The sequence below is a fragment of the Hemiscyllium ocellatum genome, chromosome 36, assembly GCF_020745735.1.
Source record: "Hemiscyllium ocellatum isolate sHemOce1 chromosome 36, sHemOce1.pat.X.cur, whole genome shotgun sequence".
Classification (NCBI taxonomy): domain Eukaryota; kingdom Metazoa; phylum Chordata; class Chondrichthyes; order Orectolobiformes; family Hemiscylliidae; genus Hemiscyllium; species Hemiscyllium ocellatum.
This window is the reverse complement of record NC_083436.1, coordinates 8745519-8764500: the sequence shown is the minus strand read 5'-3', so window position 1 is coordinate 8764500 and position 18982 is coordinate 8745519. Positions and strand designations below refer to the sequence as shown.

General features: G+C 36.9%; 1 protein-coding gene across 5 annotated transcripts in view; it reads right to left on the bottom strand.

Annotated features, from left to right (window-relative positions):
- Window positions 1-18982, bottom strand: part of kiaa1109 (KIAA1109 ortholog) — a 407563-nt gene that overhangs the window by 156021 nt on the left and 232560 nt on the right. For all 5 annotated transcript variants that reach the window (XM_060851682.1, XM_060851684.1, XM_060851685.1 and 2 more), the window contains exons 37-40: window positions 17887-18038; window positions 5470-5620; window positions 3475-3627; window positions 1448-1676 (exon numbers count right to left, since the gene is read on the bottom strand). In XM_060851682.1, coding sequence (XP_060707665.1) covers window positions 1448-1676; window positions 3475-3627; window positions 5470-5620; window positions 17887-18038 — 685 coding nt within the window. The remainder of the gene's footprint in view (window positions 1-1447; window positions 1677-3474; window positions 3628-5469; window positions 5621-17886; window positions 18039-18982) is intronic.

Genomic DNA, 18982 nt, shown 5'->3' with positions numbered 1-18982 from the left:
TGCGTGGGTTTCCTCCGGGTGCTCCGGTTTCCTCCCACAGTCCAAAGATGTGCGGGTTAGGTGAATTGGCCATGCTAAATTGCCCGTAGTAAGGGGTATATGTAGGGGTATGGGTGGGTTGCGCTTCGGCGGGTCGGTGTGGACTTGTTGGGCCGTAGGGCCTGTTTCCACACTGTAAGTAATCTAATCTAATCTATATGTCGAAACCCATGTTCATTTAAAATAATATACTATTCGTCAAAGTATCAATCAGGAACACAGGTACTCAAAGGTTGTTGTTTATTGCTGGATGGCTATTTTATTTCAAAGGAATACATGATGGTGAAAGATGCACCCACTTGCATGTCAAATTATGATATTTCATGACAATATGACCAACCTCAAACGCTCAGAATGGGTCATTATGCATATTCACAGTTGAGATATACAAAATTTTCAGTGAAAGGAACCAAAGACTTTGGGAAAAAGGCGTAAGTGTTGAGTTGAGGATAATCAGAGCAGCTATGATCTTATTGAAAGTGAACGTTGATGGACTAAATGCTTCTTATGCCTGATGTACTAAGATGGGAAGAAAGCATAAAAAAATTTAAGGCAGGGAATTGGTCTTGCATCTGCTGTCCACACATCAGTCACGCTGCCTGAGTGCCCATCTAAGGAAGAGGGACGTCTAAGTTTATATCAGGTACCTGCAGTATAAGTGTTGATAATTAACAGCTTTTCTTTCCATAGGTACAGTCTAATTTGTTGAGTATTTCCAGAACTTCTTGTTTTTAATTTAAGATTTCTAGCATCCACAAAACTTTGCTTTTGTGCTAAAGGGCAGGTGATTTAAATAATTGTCACAGTTTTCTTGGACTTAGGAAAGAAGTAGCAAAGGGTTGCTTTGAACTGCTGGCTTTGGAAGGTAAACATACTTTGACAGTATTTTCTATGTGGTTAGAACAGCGGGAATACTGTAGGCTCGCCAAGGAAGCTTGCAGCTTTGACTTGCCAATCTCTCTCTATTCCTTTGTAGACCTCTTAACACTGATCCTGATCTCATGCATTCTTCTCTCTTGGAATGAAGTTTTTTTCTCTGTCCCTACTTCAGCATGCAGGTTCTTGCTCCCTCATTGCTCTTGATTACCAGTAATCATCCCAAGATTTTCTAGTGACGGCCTGTGGCCACTGCTATGCCTATGCATTTGTAAAACAAAATTAGATAAGTCATCCTATTGTGAAATTTGACTGGACCTCAGAGTCCCCAACCCTGCCTAGTTTTTTTGATCCTTCTCCGGGCTCAAATATCTTCCTGCTCAACCACTTCCATTTTAATCTCTTGTCTTTCAATTGATAACTGCTTGCCTGACCATTTGGATAAAATAATTTTTAAGAACACATTCCCTTCATCAATGGGAAATGGATTGTGAAAAGAGCATTTATTAGATCAAAATGCATTTCTGATTACCAGCATCAAATTCAAATTCTGCTCCGTCAGCACTTGTATCACTTTGGATGGCTCCTCCATTGTCCAAGCCACCAACATGTGATGCTGGTTGCAGTTTTGGAAGTTGCGCTGGTTTAAGTTGTAAACTAACTCCTTTGAAAGCTGGACTGACCACTATAAACTTCATCCACTGTCTTGCTAATGCCACCAAACCCTTCTTTAGAGTGACAAGGGCAGGAAGACCATTGTTCTGTAAAAAATAAACACAATTATTTGTAATTATACACAGTTTTTATTTGAATTATGCATATAAATGGATCTTCCCTTGGTATTTTTAAAATCCCAATAGCAAGCCTTGGAGAGGGTGCAGAGGAGTTATTAGAATGGTACACAGAATAAAAAAAATTCTTTACCTGAAGAGACTAGACAAGCTTGGGCTTTTTATTTTGGAGCAAGGAAGGGATAAGCATAAATTTAACAGAGGTGTTTTAAATTAAGAGGAGTTTTGAGAAGATCAGTTGGGCAAAACTGTCTCACTAATCAGAGGGCAAAGATTTAAGATAGTGGATTTTAAATTAGCAAGTTTTATGATCTGAATAAATTACATGAAAATGCAGCCAAGCAAATTCAACAGTAATTTTTAAGAGAGGCCTGGACAAATACTTAAGGGGGAAGATAATCGAAAAACAATGAGGAAAGCACAGGGAGTGGCTCTAACTATTCTATTTATTTAACTAGCACATGGAAATAGACCATCTGTCTGACATCTGTGCAACATGATGGCACAATTCTATAATTGTTTACTTAATCCATTTTACTGAAAGGTTGCTTGTAAACACTCTATTTATCTCCCACACACACACACACACTTCAATCCACCTGTAGCAACGCCATTGTGGTCATTTCTGAGAACCCACAATGGACACATGGTTAGAAAGCCCCTCCCACATTAACCTAATAGACCTGTAACCCCCAACCCTAAGCCTGCAAGGAAGCTCCAGGGCACGCCAGGTGGCCTGCTCAATGTGGTATAGCATCTCCTCTGAACTGCTGATAGAATTGAAATTAATTGGATACATGCAACGGCTTGTATTAATATAGCAGCTTTCTTGTAATAAATCATCCAAGGGTGTATTACAATAGTAAAACAAAATACATCAAGTCACATTAGATCAGATGGCAAAATCATGGTTAAGAAAAACTTTAAAAGTGAAAAGGAAGATAGAGAGGCAAAGAGATGGAAGGAGGAAAATCCAGAACTTTGCGCCGAGACAAATGAAAGCACAGCCACCAACAGTGCAATAATTATGATTGAGAATAAACAAATAGTAAGAACACAAGGAACACATTTCTTTGTTGGATGTTGGATTGAAGGAGATTACAGTGATATAGAGAGATGAGCCATAGAAGGATCTGAAAACAAGAATGAGCATATTGAAGTTGAGATGCTGCTTGACTGAAATATGGTAGGTCAGTGAGAAAACAAGTGGTAAGGGAACAGAACTTGATTTTTTGACCTCATGTGTACAGAGGATATAAGGTAGGAGAGCAGCCAAAAGTGTGATTTAAAAATCGCATCTAGAGACAATGAAAACATGCGTTAGAGTTTCAGCAGCAGCAGAACTGTAAATTAGTAGTCTTACAGATGGCAAGAATGAGACGTGGAAGCTTATCGTATGATCAAATGTGACACCAAGGTCGTACAGAATCTGGCTTATGTAGCCGAAAAGAGGACATGCAGTAAAAGAATAGAATGACTGGGCTTTATTAGATGGCTTTCAACTGTTGAGTAGGCATAATGGGCCAACGGCCTTCTCTATGATGAATGATTTTTTTTCACATATTTCATGATTAAGCCCATACTCGTGGTAGCAAAAGAACAAAAGAACCACAAGTGTTCAGAAAGATCTAAGCACTGTGCATAAAGTTACTTTTGTTAATAAAGTAATTTCAACAACCAATAATAAGTGTATTTTGTAATTATTTAGTCAGGCAATTGCCACACACTTAATGCTGAGTTGCTCGTCACATATGTTGAAAATAATTACCATTGTGGCATCCTCAATGACAGAATAGTCAGCCTGCTGCAAGTACCGATGGAGTATATTGCACAATAAACAGGAAGGGTTTTCCTGTAGATACCGAGCTAATTTGGTCACTCTATTGTACTTGCTCTTCAATGGAAAGTGCACGCTCTTCCTCTGGAAGTAAATAAATCAATAAGGAAATAGAAGACTTAGGTGATCAGAGGAAATAAAGTATCCAAAACAATCCTAGATTGATAGTTTAATCAAGACTGGTGTGTATGCTCAATCTAATGGACAGCATTCTTTAGTATTTCCTTATCAAACAATAACAGTTTGATTTTTGCCATATCTCATCAGAAAAAAATAATATAGAGTGGTCATATTGAGTAACAAAATAATCTGCACAACAGACATGGCTGCAAATAAGACTAATTCTGGCTCAATGAAATCCATGGAAATTTTACAGTAAGACATAATAAATTCTGTGGATGAAGAGATGATCGAAAGGGACACTGAGGTAACAGCAGATGCATTTCAATATGGAGAAATGAGAAGTCAGCCACACTGAATCTGAGAATGACAGATTCAAATATTTTCTCATGGTGTTGCAGTAACAACTCACAAAGCTGTAACACAGATATAAAAGCCAATCACAATGAAATGCTGTCATTTGTCTGAAGGATACTAGAACTCAAAAGTCCGGAAATGATGCTTCAGTCACAAAGAGGCTTAATCAGATCCCATGTGAAATGCAACGTCAAGTTTTGCTCATCGAAGTTGGGTAAAGTACAGAGCAGATTCATGAAAATATTATCCATCACAATCTTAGTTAATGCAGCAAAGTCACAAATCACAGTGCTGCCACTAAAAATAAAACCAGTGAATTTCTAACTTTAGCATGCTTTAGGAGCAGTTAACTGCCAAAAAGCTTAATTCTATTTATACCTCAACAGTCTCGTTTTCCATCAGTTAGATGAATCAAAATAAATATCAATCCTTTATCCAACTGGCAGAAACAGACTTCAACTCATCAAGCTTGTTCCACCATTTAATATGGTCATGATTGACCTTGAGCTTCAAAATTACTTTCCTGCTTGTTCACCTATCTCCTCATTTTCCAAGAAACCAAATTCTGCCTCTTAGCCTTACAGGTATTCAATTCTGAAGCATCCCCAGCTCTTAGCAGCAGAAAATTCCAGAGATTTACCACAATTTCAGTGGACACGTCATCTCATTTTCTAAATTTTCACTTGTCTTTGTCCAGCCAGCAAAAACAACCTTTCAGTATCTGTCCTGTTGATGCCCTTCATATTCTAATGAAATCACCTCTCATCATTTTAAGCTCCAAGAATGCAGAACCAATTTAGTCAGCTTATCAGGAACCAATCTAGTGAACCACGGACAATTCCCTAAATGTAGAAAGCAACATTGTGTACAGTAGTCCAGATATATTATCACCAAAGCCCTGTACAACTGAAAAAATACTTATTTTTTCTTGGATTATAATTGTCTTGCATTAAAGGCAATAAGCTATTTGTTTTCCCACTTATTTGCTTTACTTGCAGGCTACCTTTGGATTTCACATGCAAACACATCACAGTCTCTCTGAACATCAACACCAAGTTTTATACCTTTTAAAAAAAATGTTCTGCTCTGAAGACAAAAGAGAATAACTCCATATTTTCCCACATTATCCCATCTGCTATTTTGTTGCCCACTCACTTCACCTGTCCACATCTCGCTACAGCATGCGAGTCCTCCCTATAGTTTATATTTCCATCTAGCTTAATGTTGATTGAAAGCTTACATGCATTCCCACCTACCACCAGTGATTAATATAGATTGTAAAAAGCAATCTACCAGTACATAAGAACATAACATTGCAACTAGCTTGTTTCAAAGAAGCACTCCTGGTGTATTTTTGCCTATAATTAGCTTGGACCAAGTTCAGTGCCATGTTGAAGATGTAAATGAAAGTTACTTTACTTATTGAGGAAGAACACATCTTATTATTACCTCTAGAGCTTCTGTCATGATGCAGCCCATTACAGCACATACACGCAGGGTTCGTTCCATTTCCAATTTATTCACGGAGGATTTCAGCTGATCAACTGGAATAAGCCAGGCACTAATAGCTGGAGTAGCTGTGCTTAAAAGGTTAAGTTGCCTGCAACAGAGTAATTTTTAAGACTCATTTCAGTCAAACCAGTTACATTTTCACTTTTATTACAGAATTTTATCATAAAAGGGATGCTCGCTTATGGAATGATAGAGTGTCCAGATAATACATAGAAATTCGGTTAAAATCCTGATGAAGGGCTTATGCTCGAAACGTCGAATTCTCTATTCCTGAGATGCTGCCTAACCTGCTGTGCTTTGACCAGCAACACATTTGCAGCATAGAAATTCGGTTGACTGACAAAATACATTCTAAGATAAAGAAAAAGGACAAATTTTTAGTCATAATGTAATACATGAAAATTGCATCTACTTTGAGCAACATTGTGATTAAACATTTGCTTAAGCCTCTCATACAACTTATCAAAAAGAAATACCAATATACCCCCAACCCTAAAATTATTCTGATTTGCAGTCAGGTGTATTAGATTCAATTTTGCGCTTATTTGAATACACAGTACTTTCTAAGCAAATAGTGTAAGATCCAATGTGTTACTCACAAAACTCATACAAATTCAATAGTAATCAATAGCAGTTTGCAATTCAATATTAGATAAAATGCAAATTTTATTCCATAGTCATAGTTAACAAACTGATAGAATGTGACCATAAATTTTCCATACAAGTGTCTAGTTATGTTTTTAGTAAGTACTTTGTGGTCACAGAAGCATAGAATCACTACAGTATGGAAGCAGGCCATTTGGTCCAACACGCCCAACCTGAGCTTCTGAAGAGTAGCCCACCCAGACCCATTTCTCTACCCTATTACTCTACTTGGTTAATGCACCTAACCTAGGTATCCCTGAACACTATGGGCAATTTGGCCTGCCCAATTCACTTAACCTGCACATCTCTGGATTTTGAATGAAACTGGAGCACCTGGAGGAAAGCCATGCAGACATGGGGAGAACATGCGAACCCTCCACAGTTTCCAGAGGTTGGAATCGAACCCAGGTCCTTGGCACTGAGGCAGCAATGCTAATGACTGAGCCACCATACCACCCTGGTCTTTTATAAATATTTCATATGATTCAAGGGCTGAAGCATAAATGTAAAAGTAACAGTAATTGCATTTCAATCTACAGTATGTTAGTTTGGAATCAGGACACTACATTAGCACCAATCAATACATTCTATTTCTCTTACTTTTTGGAAATGGCATGTAAAGCAGGTGAGGAACAAGGGACTTGCCTGGCAATGTCGAAGTGTATCCCGGATGACTAAACTGATCTGATCTTAGCTACTTAAGTTTAGACAAAATGGTTCATACTTTTAAGGGTCAGTTATGCCACTTACGTAAAAATGAAATAAAAACAGAATTCTAGCAAACATTAACAGCATGTCACACAACATATCTGTGAAGAGGAAGTGCACATCATTTCAGATACAGAACTCCTCAGAATTTAAAGTGATCTAACTTTACCACACAGAAGTATGGAGTAATTTGTTTGGCCAGAAAATTGAGAACATGGAATAAAAAAATTAAGTGTACAATTAAAAAGTGGGTACAGGAAAGAGACCTGGGGCATATGTGCATAAAACATTGAAGGTGGCAGGACAAAGTGAAAAAGTTGTTTAAAAGATGTGCAGAATTATTGATTTTACAGTGACAAGGAGTGCAAAAGCAAAGATGTTTTATGCATGTTCATTGAAACTATGATTCAGCCTCAGCTGCAATATTCTTTATTCTTGGCGTCATGAAAAAAGCACTTTAAAGTGCGTTAAAGACGTTTTAAAATTTGCAGGAAAGTTTGAAGAAGTGGGATGAGCAGAGTTTCCCTAGCACAAAGCCAGAATGGACACAACAACTCAAATGGCTTTCTTCTGACTTGTAATCACTCCATGATGACAGATGAGCAGCATTAAAAATAACACAAAAACTGAACACAATGAAGGGTGAAGGAAATCCTCACACAAGGAAACAAAGAGAATGTCTTGCAGTTATGAAATGCAGAGCAGGAAATGGTTAAATAACAGAATTTATATTAACAAGACAAAACAGAAATGAAAGGCATTTATGAAATAAAAGGCATAAAAAGTAGAGAGCAGGTAGAAAGGAAAGCACAAAAAAACTAACCAAACAAACAGGCCTTAGGATCCTAGGATTCTCAGGATTCAGACTACATCAAGGATACAAACCATTTCAGTCACATTCTTATTGAATCCCTTCCAAAACACTCATCTACTTTGTCCTCGAAGTCCTAAAAAGGCTTGGACAGATCCCATACACTTAACAATGCAAACAATAAAATAGTAAAAATAGAAATTGCTAGAAATGTTTAGGAGGTCTAGCAGCAACTGTGGAAAGAAGTCAGAGTTAACATTTCAGGTCGAGTGACCCTTCTTCAGAACAGAAACGGTAAATTAAGATTTATACTTATTAACATCAACTTTAAGGCTAGGCAACCATAATATGCCTCGAGATTACACAGTTTCCTGAGATTGTATTTTTTGGAACAGTGTGACAAATGAAAGCATACAAAATTAGACAATATCAATTTACGGTAAAAAGAGAAAATGCTCGAAGAATTCAGTAGTTCCAGCGGCACCCCTAGAGTAAGAAATAGAGCTAAAGCTTCAAGCTGATGATCTTTCAATAAAGCTTAATTTAGGCTTCTGCCCACTATGGTTTAAAAGGAATCTTAGAGGAAGACAGAATGAAAGATAGCATCATGACATCTGGTGAAATGAATAACTAGGCCTATGGAGAAGGCGTTAAACTAAAGATAGTAGGTCAGAAGTCAGAAGATGGGTAACTTAGTTAACAAATCAAAGGATACATGGCTGTATTGCAAGGCAGCTTTTTAAATAACAAACCCTAGAATGAGACAGGAAGGCATTAAGAATATAAAGACAGTAGCAAATAGGAATGTAATGGGGGAAAAAATGGTCTACAAAAGCAAAATTAATGGCTCTTTATTTAAATGTGTATAGTATTTGGAACAAAATAAATAAATAGCACAAATTGACGTTAATGGGTATGACCTTATAGCTATCAGAAAGGCATGGTTAAATGGACACCAAAGCTGGGAATTAAACATTCAAGGGTATGCAATGTTTGGAAGGACAGGCACAAAGGGAAAGGTGGTGGGCTAGCTTTGTTAAGATAGGGAGAAGTGATGAACTAGTATTGTCACTAGATCAACAATCCAGAGACACAGGTTCTGGGGACATAGGTTCAAATCTCACAATAGCAGATGGTAAAACATTAATTTAATACAAGTCTAGAATTAGCAATCCAATGACAACCATGAAAACATTACTGAGAGTCAGATTGGTCCACTACTGTCATTTCGGAAGGAAACTGCCATCCTTACTTCATCTGTCTTACATGTGACTCCAGACTCACAGCAATGTGGTCAACTCTTAACAGCTCTCTGGGCAATTAATGCTGATATAGCCAGCAGTACTGAAATCCCACAATTGAGTTAAAAAATACGATAAAAATCTCCAATCCTTTAGAAATACAGGTAAAAATTCCATTTACCTTCTTGAATACCTGCTGCACCTGCATCTAAATTCCTGCGTTTTATGCACAAGAACACCCAGATCCCTTTGCACTGCACATTTTTGGGCTCTCTTCCATTGAAATAATAGCCTGCCATTGATTCTTCTCAGCAGAGAGCATGAATGCTTACTTTCCTATATCAAACTCCATCTGTCAGATTTTTGCCCATTAATTCAAACTTTTTACATGCCCTTGCAGACTTCTTACATCCTCATCACAACATGCCCACCCACCTATTATTATACTATTAGCAAATTTGAAAACATAACCCTCTGCCCCCTTCTTCAAGTCATAATACAGGTCATAAATAACTACTGTTCTAGGACTGATCCTTGTGGCACTCCACGTGTTACTCCTTTCCAAACTGAAAAAGATATATTAATCCCAACACTCTGTCTTCTGTATGTTAACCAACCCTTGATCCATGCTAATATTTTATCCCAATACCATGAGCTAATTTATGCAATGTACTTTTATTTGGCATCTTACCAAATGCCTTCAGTGAATTCAAATACACCACATCCGCACCTTTATTAACTCTGCCTTTTATATCTTCAAAAAACTGCAGTAAATTTGTCAATCGTGCATTTCTTTTCACAAAATCACATTGACATCCCTTGGTTGAGTTAAGCTCTTCTAAATGTCCTGCTATTACTTCCTTATAATGGACTACAGCATTTTCCCAATGATAGAAGTTAGGCGATAATTTCTTGCTTTCTGTCTCCGAAAGTTTGTACTTTCAAATAAACTTGCTGGACTATAACCTGGTGCAGTGCGATTTTCAACTTTGTTCTTCCTTCTTAAACAAGGCTGTTATATTACATTTCTTCCAATCCACTGGAAACCAGAGTGCCCTGGAATATTTCAACCAATGCCTCCATTATTTCTGTAGACACTTCCTTTAAAACACTTGGATGCAGACCACCAGATCCTGGCAACCTGTCTACCTTTAGCTTGTTAAATACTTTATTCCCCATGATAGATCAACAAGATTCCCCATTCCCCAACAAGATCTTTCCTCTTAGAACATCACTTAGCTGTTATCTTTGGAAAATTTATCTCATCCTCCACCATGAAACCAAAGCAAAGTATTTAAGTTATCTGCCATTTTCCTAACCCATTATTAATTCCCAGCTGCATCCTCCAAAGGTTCAATACAAATAAACTCTCTTCCACACTCTTCTGTCAGGCAGAAGATTTAGAAGTTTGAATACACATACAGATTAAAGAGCGGCTTTTTCCCAGCTACTGAAACTTTTGAATGAACTACTTAAATATTCATGCTGATCTCTCTCGCTTTGCACCTTTCTTGTGGCTGGAACAGTCTGTTCTGCTACCTAATGCACTTTGTATGGTACAACCTGCCGGTAGAGCATGCAAAACACTATATTTCGGTAGACGTGACAATAAATCAAATCAAACTTATGAATAAACCTCTCATATTAGAGTAAATCTTTCTCTGCACCTTCCCTGTAGCTGTTAATATTCTTCTGCATTCTGTTGTATTATCTTGATTTACTTATGTAAGGTATGATTTGCATGGATAGCACAAAATAAACAATACTTTTCACTGTCTCAGTACATGTGACAATAATAAATCATATGTATTTCAGCTAATCTCTTTTTATATAACCATAGAAGCTCTTACTGTTTTGGTTTTGTATTTGTCAATTTACATTCATTTTTTTTCCCCCTTTTCTATAGCTTTTCAGTTATTCCAGCTGGTTCCTAAAAATTTGCAAGTCCTCCGGCCTACCACTGTTTGTTGCTGCTTTATAATCCTTCGTTTTTGATTGAATACTCTCCTTGACCACCTTTGTTAGTCACAGTCATCTTTCTCATCAAGTTATTCATTTTGATTGGATTTATTCAAACATGTAAGGCTTGTAGGCACTTAACAGAATAGGTGCAAACAAGTTGTTTCCCTTTGTAGGAGACTCAAAGATCAGACTCCAAAATCTTAGAGTAAGGGTTCACCTATTTAAGATAGAGATCAGGAGGAATTTCTTCTTTCAGTGGGTTGTGATTTTGTAGAATTCTTTACCACAGAGGGCTGTCAAGGCTCAATCTTTGCATATTATCAAGGCTAAAACAGACAGAACTTTAATCAATAAAGAAATCAAGGGTTATGGGGTCAAGGCAAGCAAGTGGAGTTGAGGATTGCCAGATCTGCTATGATCTCATTGAATGACACAGCAGACTTAATTAGCTGAATGGTCTATTCAGTATTTATGTCATATGGCCTCATCATTGCGTGAATCACATCAATCAGTATTTCTGGTATGGCTTGAATCATGAAACACTTGTCCAGCAGACACTACATGTCCCCAATTCATACATAATTTTGTTAATTATTTTTTAAATAGCAAAGTCAATGCCAAGATTTACAAGTTAATATATTACTTCTCAACAATATCACCAAGGAGGAGTCAGCAGAGCATTGAAAAGGCAAATTAAAAATATTTTTGTTTGCACATAATATTCTCTAAAGGGGGAGGTATGCTGAAGAACTCATGTATTCTGCTGAACTCATATCAATGTATCTGACATAAGAATACGCAAAATATTACTTGATGAATAGCTGATTTTTTTTTTGATTTGGAAATGCTGGTTTTGGACTGGGGTGTACAAAGTTAAAAATCACAACACCAGGTTATAGTCCAACAGGTTTAATTAGAAGCACTAGCTTTCAGAGCGTCGCTCCTTATTTCACAACCACCTGATTAAGGAGCAGCACTCTGAAAACTAGTGCTTCCAATTAAACCTGTTGGATTATAACCTGGTGTTGTGTGATTTTTAACTCTGATTTTTTTTTAATTGCATCTTTCTTCCAATGAAGAATTGTGCCTTATTTCACCCAAACTTCACAAATCAAGACAGACAAAGTACACTGAATTTGCACAGGCCACCACATGCTATGCTTGATTGGCAACACAGAAGATAAATGAAAGGAACCAGTGCAGGCTATCTGGATGATACTTCTTTTGTTCCATTGGAAATAACTGACTTTGACTCAGTGCTTCCCTGCAGGCATTTGTTTGGAGGCCGAGATGGATACTGTGCCCCTTTACTATGTTGCACTAAATTGTAGTGCTCCAACACAGTATCTGGATGATGAAATCAATTAAGGGGGATGATATACAAGTAAGCATCATAATGTGAAGATTGTTAGATTAATATAAAATTTATATTAATGCTATGGGATTTTACATAATCCAAAATGGAGGATGGAAAAAAACTGTGGCTATAAGAACGGTTCCTTTTTTGAGGTATTTTTAGTGTTGGAGTGGATTTCCTCAAATTCTAGGAACAGTAATTACTGTTTTATAAGCTGTTGTTTTGGTTTGGAACTTTGGGGGGAAAAATATCAAAACAATGACACTTTAAAAAAAAGAGCAAGATTGACAAAGGTAATGACCACATGTTAAGTGGTTCAAATGGGGTAAGAAACCTACACTGCTGTCTGACAAAGCAATGAATTTGCACAGCTGCCGATTTTCAAGTATCTCTGACATGGGAGATTGTCTAAGAAAAACTAACAAACAGCAAAATTTAACCTATGTGGGAGAGCTCACAGCAGGGAGCAGCTAAGTGGCTTTTTTTAAATTATATGTTTTACTGAGATACAATTACAACATTTAAAAGGCATCGGAATGGGTATATGATTATGAAGGGTTTAGAGCGATATGGGCCAAATGCTAGCAAATGAAACTAGATTTATCTCGGATATCTGGTCAACATGGACAAGCTGGATCAAAGGGTCTGTTGCTGTGCTGTACATCTCTATAACTAGTATACTCTATATTCAAATGCAATTAAATCTATGTCAATAAAGATTGTTTTTAAACCTGACTAAATGCAAAACTTAATTATTGAAACCGTTTTACACAAAATAATACGTCATTTCTATTTATGGCATAATTTTTTTAGCAGAATGCATATCATATTATAAATATTTCACAGCTTCAAATTTAACACTAACAAAATTGATATCACCAAAATATGTCACCTATCTCAGTATTACTGGTCTTAATTAAACTTTATTCACTCCAACATTACTCATCAGCAAATATATACTGAGCTACTTATAATTAACTGTTCAATTGTTAGAAGTACAATATTCAGCTACATCAGAAAAATAAAGGATAATTAAATTTCTGTGTTTAAAGACAAAGAAACAGATAACCTTCTTGTTAAGCTTGTTAAGGGATTAAAAGGTTATTAGGAGTTGGCAGGAATGCAGATGAGTTTATAATCAGATCAATCATGATTTTATTCATTGGCAGATCAATCTCGAGGGTTAATTCATATGCAGCAAATGGGGTATAATATGTAAAAATATTGTTTATTATGGCAGGAAAAAGAAATTAAAGCATACTATCTAAATTATGAGAGACTGCAGTTCATGGAGATGTAGAAGGATTTAGTTGTCCTTGCGTATGAATCACAAATGTTTGGTATGCAGGTACAGCAAGTAATGAAGAAAGCTAATAGAATGTTATCATTTATTGCAAGAGGAATTGAATGCAAAAAAAAAAGATTGGCACAGTTATACAGGACACTTAAAACCGCATCTGGAAATATTGTATTGGTCACCTGATTGAATGTAAATGCATTGAAGACAGAGAAGGTTTACAAAATTAGTAGCTGGAATAGGGGAAACATATAAAAACCTAAAGGATCAGGACAGGGTAGATGTGGACAGAATCTTTCCTCTATTCGGACAATTTAGAACTGGAGTTCATTAAAAATCAGTGGTCACCCATTTAAGACAGAGATCAGGCAAAATTTATTCTTTGAGGATCACAGGTTTCTGGGACTTTGCTTCCTTCTCAGGAATATAATCCTCAAATATTTTTAAGGCAGAAATGGACACATTCTTGTTAAACAAAGTTATCAGGTTCGGGCAGGCAAGGGCATATGAAGTTACAATCAGATCGAGCATAATCGCAAAGCAAGCTCTGGGGACTGAATGGCCGATGCCAGTTCTGAATTCATAAATTCTTAAGCATAGGAATAGTTAGGAGGTCAGAGAGAAAAGTCAGGGGCACGCAATTGAGTGGAGGTTGACCTTGCTGAAACTAAGGGTGTGTGTGGACAGCACAAGAGAGAATAAAGAGAGGCAAAAGTAATAGAAATGTCTCAATGGAGGAAAGCCAAGCTTCTCTTCCCCCACATCAAGGGCAGATTTTTTTCGTCTGTCTGAAAGGTGAGGGAATTACTTTATTCTACGTCTCTTCTCCAAGATTTATCCTGATTATTAATACTGAAGATCGTTGACAAGCATCCAGACAATCCACACAATGTTAGAGTGATAGAGAGCTGGGGGTCTCTGGCTGAAAAGATTTATTGATAATCAGGGGCACAGGAGAAGAGGGAATAATGAAGAACAAATGTGGGCATCAGCTGGAAAAGACATTGTCCAGTGATCAATGGTCTAGTTGATCAGTAGGTACACTAAAATGGTCAGGAATTTACAAGTGCCATCAACCAGGGCAAGAGACAGATCAACTGAGTTGGAGAGGTGTGGTTTGGGAAGTGGTTAGCAAACATAATCTGTGGGCATGAAACTTTTCCATAAATGCTGACCCAAAGATTGGTTAATGGACAAAAACCAAATTATAGGTATTATTAGGGCATTTTCAAATTAGCAGACTAGTGTAATGCAGCAAGCAGAGTGCTGGCCCAATCTATATTAAGAACAGATATGATTCTTTCAGTCTTTTTTGTTCCAGTTTGTGATGATACAAAGTTAGCTGGAAACACAGATGTAAATAGATATACAGATGTTGCAGAAAATAAGGGATAATTTTTTTTACATGGAGGGCCAGCGAGGGAGAGAAGAGAACTAAGTTGAACACTGTTACTGCTTTGGGCATTTAACAGCCAAATGGCCTGGAGGTTGGGCGTTCACCCATTAGGATCAGACACCAGCAGATCTCCAGAACTTTAGCCATGTGGCACCGATTTGAGAGATACAATAAGAGATTTTATCAAGTGCCAACCTGGCAAATAGTGGCAAGAAAAGCCATCACTAGCCCATATGGGATACAAGACTTACTGGTTGGTATAGGCCTCCCTCACCAGCAGTTTAATCCTGGTATTGGTGGGATGAGGTTTTTAACTGCACATTAATTGGCCACTTAGCCTCAATTGGCCCACTGATAGGTAGGACACCCATGCCATTATCCACACTGGTAATAACTGCAGTGAGGGAATGAACAGAAGGCAGGCAGTATGCAAGCTACTTTCTGCATTTAATTAAGTCCCTGCCTTCAGATCTGTCAGTGTTAATCCAATCCAAAGACAATTAAGTGAATGATCAAAACCAAGTCAGATGTATTGCAGCCTGGGGATCTAATGAGATTCTGGCCTTCAAATCCATCAGAACTAGGTCCAATCTATATACAGGCTAAATAAAATGGCAACAAGGTGCAGATACTGTACAATGTAGAAAGGTGAAGGTTATTGAATTAATCTAAGAATAAAAACAGAACTTTTTTTCAAAAAGGCAAGGAGAGATGACGATCAAATTTGCAAGATTCAGACGGGTTGGACAGCATCGCCATTGGGAAGTTGTTTCGACTGAGTGGGCAATCTAAAAAAATTAGGGCGCAGTCTCAGGATAAGGAAGCAATCATCTAAGAAGCAGGGTAACAAGAAATTACTGACTCAGGGACGGGGAATCTTGGAATTCCCTACCCGAGGATTCGGGATGCTCCATCATTGAATTTATTTAAGGCCATGATAGACAGATTTTAGCCTCTTAAAGGAATCAAGAGAATTGGGAAATGGGGAGATAACTGGAGCTGTAAGCTATGGTCACAATAAATAGTGAATTAGACTCTGAAGGCCATTTGATCTTCTCTTACTCCTATACTTTGTGTTTTCTGTAGCACTTTGCTGGAGCACCTATCAAAAGCACTGCAGAGGTTTAAGGAGAAAGCACATCTCATCTTGTCAGGGAAACTAGGTAAGATCAGCAGATATAACTTTATTCACGATGCTGATATGCTAACAACAAATAATATGAAAAACAATCAACTAAGAAAGAGCCAATTCGACCTCTTCAAGTGAGTAAGGGACACAAGCTATTACATTTAAAACTTCATAATTCTTCAAGCTTATCTAAGTATTGTAATACATACTGCCTGAGCTAATACATCTTTCCTAGCAAAATACACGGGAAGAAGGCTGTGTAATCGATTTGTGCATGAGCTCTCAGGGGTCATTTCATAAAGGTTTTCTAATTAGCAAAACCACTGGGTTTAAAAAAAAAACTGCGGCAGCATAGACAAAATTGCTTAAGAAATACAATGCAAAAAGTAGCATTGAATGATTTTTTTGGACTAGGGAGGCAAGTGCCCACTGGTGCACCCTGTCAACATTACAGACCAGTTATTGATATTTTATGCTATTTTGATACAAGAGATATATCTAATATTGAAATGTAGCAAACATGGAGGAGGGTAATACCAGATGTCAGACAGACATGATAGACTTGTGGAAAAGGTTGATTTTCTGTTAAATAAATTTCAATCAAGTTTCAAAAAGAAGTTGAATAAATATTATATACAAGAATGATTGTTTGAACATCTTACTTATGCTGTATTATTCTAAACGTTCCTATGAAATACTAAAGCCATTTCTTCAACAGCTCTCAGATCAAATCATTAGCATGCATTATTTTGCAATTTGTAGAAGTCAGGTTCCTAACTTATCAAAAAATTTAGTTTACAGTACGCAAGTTGACAAGTCTACTGCAGACTCAATTATCCAAAATGAATATTTTTAATAATATTAATAATAAATATTTGTTCCACTTGGAAAGGCAATAAGGAAAGAATTAAATCACATCCACAAATCAACGCGAATCCTGAGTATAAGGAGAAATGAAAATATAACACTAGTAACAAATTTGCTAAGTAAAAACTTTTCAGGTAACTATTTTTGATTATTGTAGTGCTGGAAAAGCACAGCAGGTCAGGCTGCATCCAAGGAGCAGGAAAATCAACGTTTCGGGCAAAAGCCCTTCATCAGGAATTCCTGAAGGGCTTTTGCCTGAAACGGCGATTTTTCTGCTCCTTGGATGCTGCCTGACCTGCTGTGCTTTTCCAGCAACTCTCTAATCTTGTCTCTAATCTCCAGCATCTGCAGTACACATTTTCACCTATTTTTGATTATTTTGATACACATTCTGATGTATTGGTTTCTCCTTTACATTGAAACTAGACAGTTTTTTTAATTTATCCCTTAACTGTGTTTGTTTGTCCGTCTGTCTTTTGCATGAATGGGGCTGAAAACGAAGGTTATTGGGTTTAAATCACAGATGTCAATTAGGTTACTTTATTGTTAAAATTTGCTCTGCTGAAGTTACTGCATTAAGAAATAATTAAGTTTTTTTTGTAAGCTACAAAACCAGTATCTAGAACTGATTATTTCGAGCCTTGGCTTGGTTATTCAAAAGGTCTGGTTGGGAACCACTGGGGTCAATTTTGAAAGTACTTGAAGGTTTTGATTTTACTGTGTTACGAATACAGAGGCAGGGAAGCTTGATTCAGCTGTCTGTTCTCTGAGTTGTAAGTACAGTTTAAATGAGAGAAATTGTCATCTTGCAAGCGGTTATCTTGATTAAGTAGAAGTAAATACTTCAGATTTAGTATTATTTATGAAGGGCATTTAAAGACACAGAAACCTTCTATTGATTTATGTAAGATAGTTCCACAAATACACTGAAAGACAGTTACCTGGAATAAGTCTGGACACGTGAATGTAAATTGGTTGGTGCTGCAAAGCTAAACCAAATTTCACTAATCGTAAGTTTCATGCTGCTGGAATCTGGCGGTGGTGGCATCAGAGGAAGATCCTTTTTAAGATCATCAGACTCTACCCCTTCATCCTGAACAAAATCATTTTAAAAAACAAAGCATGAGTTAAAAAGTCATTTTATATTATCACCATTTCTGTACAAGCTCAAACATGATATTCTGAAGATAATGGCAAACTACCAGCTTCATAATAATGTTTCTCAGCTAATACAACGTAGTCATATGTCACTTGATTAGGTTTGTCCAGTCCTGTAAACATGGCAACAAATTAAAATACAAAGAAAGAAAAAGCATACCAGAAGTAACTGTTTAGAATCTACACTGCTGGAGAATCAAAAAAATGGATGGTGCAGCCACATTGCCCACTTTTCTCAGGTGAGTTTTGCTCCAAAATTAAACTTGTGGATTAATTTCAGAATAAAATTTTTGGGTGGAGTACAGTTTAATATAGAACATTCAAAACATTATTTGATTAGTGATACTAAATGATTTGCTATGAAGCGATAATTACAATTTTTAAAAAGTAGCTCAGAAGAAGTTTAAACTAGCTATTTCAAGCTGAATCTAGGAGATAAGCAACAAGTATAGGTTCCACTAAATGTCAGCTGATTATAATTAAATATAAAGTGCATTTGTTCATTAAAATTATACTGAAATAATGTATTTAGTGGCCAATGAATATAAAGAAAATTCATAAGATTCTGCAAATGGTTTCTACAATGGATTGCAGGATGCCACAGCCTCAAGTGGAGTCCTGATCTTTCAAAATATAAATACTTTAAGATGATGTATGGAATTTTAATCCGAAACATTTACAATATTTAAAGGATCAGCTGCACCACCAAATTTCCAGATGCATTTTCCAGATCCAGCTTCCCATTTAGGTGGTGAATGTTAATGCCAAGGAATAGAATATTGTATTCCCTAACAGAGTCCAGCACTTTTAAGTTATGAATTATATACTATTGTAACCAAATATTCCAACTCAAACCATGTTACTGCCAGCTACCCATTT